Source organism: Microtus ochrogaster, unplaced genomic scaffold, assembly GCF_000317375.1.
Source record: "Microtus ochrogaster isolate Prairie Vole_2 unplaced genomic scaffold, MicOch1.0 UNK31, whole genome shotgun sequence".
Classification (NCBI taxonomy): domain Eukaryota; kingdom Metazoa; phylum Chordata; class Mammalia; order Rodentia; family Cricetidae; genus Microtus; species Microtus ochrogaster.
In genome coordinates, this window is record NW_004949129.1 from 2210340 (window position 1) to 2213879 (window position 3540).

The 3540-nt window shown below is 39.3% G+C and overlaps 1 protein-coding gene across 3 annotated transcripts in view; it reads left to right on the forward strand.

Moving 5' to 3' along the window:
* Positions 1-3540, forward strand: part of Med1 (mediator complex subunit 1) — a 46971-nt gene that overhangs the window by 23174 nt on the left and 20257 nt on the right. For all 3 annotated transcript variants that reach the window (XM_005368295.2, XM_005368294.2, XM_026789846.1), the window contains exons 7-9: positions 1002-1073; positions 2171-2245; positions 2860-2933. In XM_005368295.2, coding sequence (XP_005368352.1) covers positions 1002-1073; positions 2171-2245; positions 2860-2933 — 221 coding nt within the window. The remainder of the gene's footprint in view (positions 1-1001; positions 1074-2170; positions 2246-2859; positions 2934-3540) is intronic.

A 3540-nucleotide genomic window follows, 5' to 3' on the forward strand; every position in this document is an offset into this window, starting at 1 on the left:
GGTTTAAAGATGTGCACCACCACTGCCTGACTTTTTTTTTTTCTTAACAAAATTTTAAGCTTGAATATTGGGATCAAAAACCAGCCACCACACTAGTATATTCTTTATTCTCTGATGCTAGGCCTATTCCTTTTCTTTTTCTTCTTCCCTCAACTTCCCCTTTCTTTTTGGTTTTGAAATTAAGTCTTGTCCTGTAGCCCAGTTTGATCTCTCACAATCCTCCTGGCTCTGATTCTGGAGTGCTTGCTAATAGGAATAGAGCACCAAGTTCTGCTGCTTTTTGACTTAAATTTTTGTTTCAATTTTTTAAAAGATTTATTTACTTATGTTTTATGTATATGAGTGCTTTGTCTGCATGTATGCCTACATGCCAGAAGAAGGTATCGGATCCCATTATAGAGCCTATGTTGGTGTTGGGAATTGAATTTAGTTCCTTTGTAAGAATTGCCAGTGCTCTTAATATGCTGATGCATCTCTCCAGCCCTCTTGTTTTCAGTTTTTAAATTTTGTGTGTGTGGATGTTATATCTGTACCATATCATGCAGTGCTTGTGGAGGTCAACAGAGGGCGTCAGATGCCTTGTAACAACTTAGTGTTACAGATGGAAACTTAGCACCTTGTGGGCACTAAGAAGTGAAAGCAGGGCCTCTGTATAGCAGCCATCTAAACTGCTGAGCCCTCTTCCCAGCCCCCAATGTTTCCCCCTGTTCTTCATTGACTATAAAACTCTTTGGCACTTGGAAGGTGGTGGCACATGCCCTCTCAGGAGGATCTCTTAGTTTGAGGCCAAGCTGGTCTGTCAAGTGAGTTCCAGGACACCCAGGGGTACAGAATCCTTGCTTGAAAATCAGAAACACAAACAAAAGTTCTTTTTGTGATAACAATATGAACAGATTATTAAAATAATGTAGCTAGCCATGTTTTGGGTCTTTTTTAATATAGAATAAAGTAATAATTTTATGTTGTATTCTCTCTTCTTCACCTTCCTGAATTCCCTACAGGGAAAAGAATTTTGATGAGTTTTCTAAGCACCTTAAGGGTCTTGTTAATCTGTATAACCTTCCAGGAGACAAGTAAGTAATTTCATCTATTCATTTATGTAAGTTTTCATTTTGGAAGAATGAGAATGTGTGTGAGCTGGTTTGGGTTACACATTTTCTAACTCTCTGCTGTATGTTTAGTCCTGGTTTCTAGTCATACTGTAATCTATAGTTCAGCTTCTGACTTTAAGTATGTGTTTCTTAGTTTTTAAATTTTTATTTTCTGTATATGTGTTTTATTTGTTTGGTTTTGTTTTTTGCCTTCCTGTATTGATTTCCAGTATATGAGACTGGCTTTCCTGTTTATTTTAGCCTAGTCTGGATCCTATTAATCTCCATGACTCTTATTAAAGGGAAATAAACATAAGCTCTGGTGGTTCTAAAAGTAAACTTTAGTTTGGAGAAAAAATAGTATAATAGCCCAGGCTTGACCTCAGTGTGTTGCTGAGGATGCCCTTGAATTCCTCAGTTTCCCCTTTCTCTATCTCAAGTGTTGAGACAGGTGTGTCCAGCTGTTAACATTCATTCATTCATTCATTCATTCATTCATTTATTGGCTTGACTTTTTGAAACAGGATCTCACTGTATAACTCTAGATGTACTAGAACTCACTATGTAGACCAGGCTGGCCTCAAATTCACAGGAATCTGCCTGCCTCTGCCTCCTGAGTGCTGGGATTAAAGGTGTGCAAACCACACCTGGCTTTGTGCCTTTTAACCATTATTAAGAGTAAAGCCATGCCGGGCGGTGGTGGCGCACGCCTTTAATCCCAGCAGTCGGGAGGCAGAGGCAGGCGGATCTCTGTGAGTTTGAGACCAGCCTGGTCTACAAGAGCTAGTTCCAGGACAGGCTCCAAAACCAGAGAGAAACCCTGTCTCGAAAAACCAAAAAAAAAAAAAAAAGAAGAAAAGAAAAGAGGAAAGCCTGTGAGGTGGCTCCAACCCTTTAAGTACCTTTTGCTTTTGTTATTGTTGTTTTGAGATAGGGTTTCACTCTATAACCTTGGCTAGACTGAAACTTGCTTTGTAGAGCAGACTAGCCTGACCTTAAAGAGATCTGCCTGGCCTGTATCAGCGCTTGTATGTGTTTGTTTTTCAAGTGTTTAACTCATTTTCTCATCTACTCTCTAGCAAACTGAAGACTAAAATGTATTTGGCTCTCCAATCCTTAGAACAAGACCTTTCTAAGATGGCAATTATGTACTGGTAAGACTGGCTGCTTAGGCCATTCTATATGACTCTTAGTTTCTCATCCAGAGGATTTTTAAGGTCTTAGTTTTTACATGGGTGTACTTTGGATATATCTGATTACATAACTTTTCATATAACTATGTAGCATTTGTCTCTATTACACCTATATTATACATACCTGCTTTTGCTGTTGCTTCCCAATGATTGCCTTCCATTTTCTGAGTATTAATTTCTCCAAGTTGTTGACTCTTATTCCATAGACTCTCTCTGAAATATTTTCAAACTTGCACTCATTATCTGATAAATAGTAGTCTATTTGTTTTTTATTGATTAATTTGAGATGGAGTGTCGCTAGGATGTCCAAGCTGGCTGACATGGGATGCACCAGTATAGTGCTCTCAAGTTACAGACTTACGGAAATATACATGCCTGACTTAGTTTACTTTTTACTGTGTTACATACTGATGCTTACTTGAAAATAGACCCTTTCATTGCAGATGAAATGCATTCCTTATGTGTTCTGTCATTCCGATAGTATTATAAAACTTTTGTGAGCTTAACTCAGTATCAGATTGTTCTGAAACTGCCAGGTACTAAATTCAGTCAAACGTAGATCATTTGTCTTGTAGGAAGGCAACTAATGCTACTCCATTGGATAAGATCCTTCATGGAAGTGTTGGCTATCTCACTCCACGGAGTGGGGGTACGTTATCTTATCTTGATTATTTTGAAAATGTCTAGATTTAGTTTAAGGGTCGCTGTTTTGTTTTAATATGTACGTATGTGAATGTGGTGTCCATGTTTGTGTGGAGGCCAGAGGAGGAGAGGTCCTATTCTACCACTCTGCCTTATTCCCTCTAGACAGGGTTTCTCAGGGATCCTGGACCTAGGCCAGCAGCCAGTAAGCACCAGTGCTGGGATTTCACGTGTGCATGTTGCCATGCTTGGCTTTTTACATGAGTACTGAGACCCCAAACTAGGTGCTCCTGCTAGCATGGCACGTAAACTTACCCACTGAGCCATCTCTCCAGCACCCTCATTACCATTTTGTTGTTCTCTTTTGGTGCTTACTAAGCCAGGAATTGCCCTACTAAACTATCTGCTCAGTCCTGAGGAGATATTACTTTTAATTTTACCTGGAGCTTCTGAGGCATAAGCTAAAGGAGACATTTGCCAGTTACTTGTAATGACTTCTAAGATGTTAATACTTGTCCTCTCCCTTTTATTTATTGGGTGAAATATATTGTTCCCAGAATCAATTGCATATTCTCTCTCTCTCTCTCTCTCTCTCTCTCTCTCTCTCTCTCTCT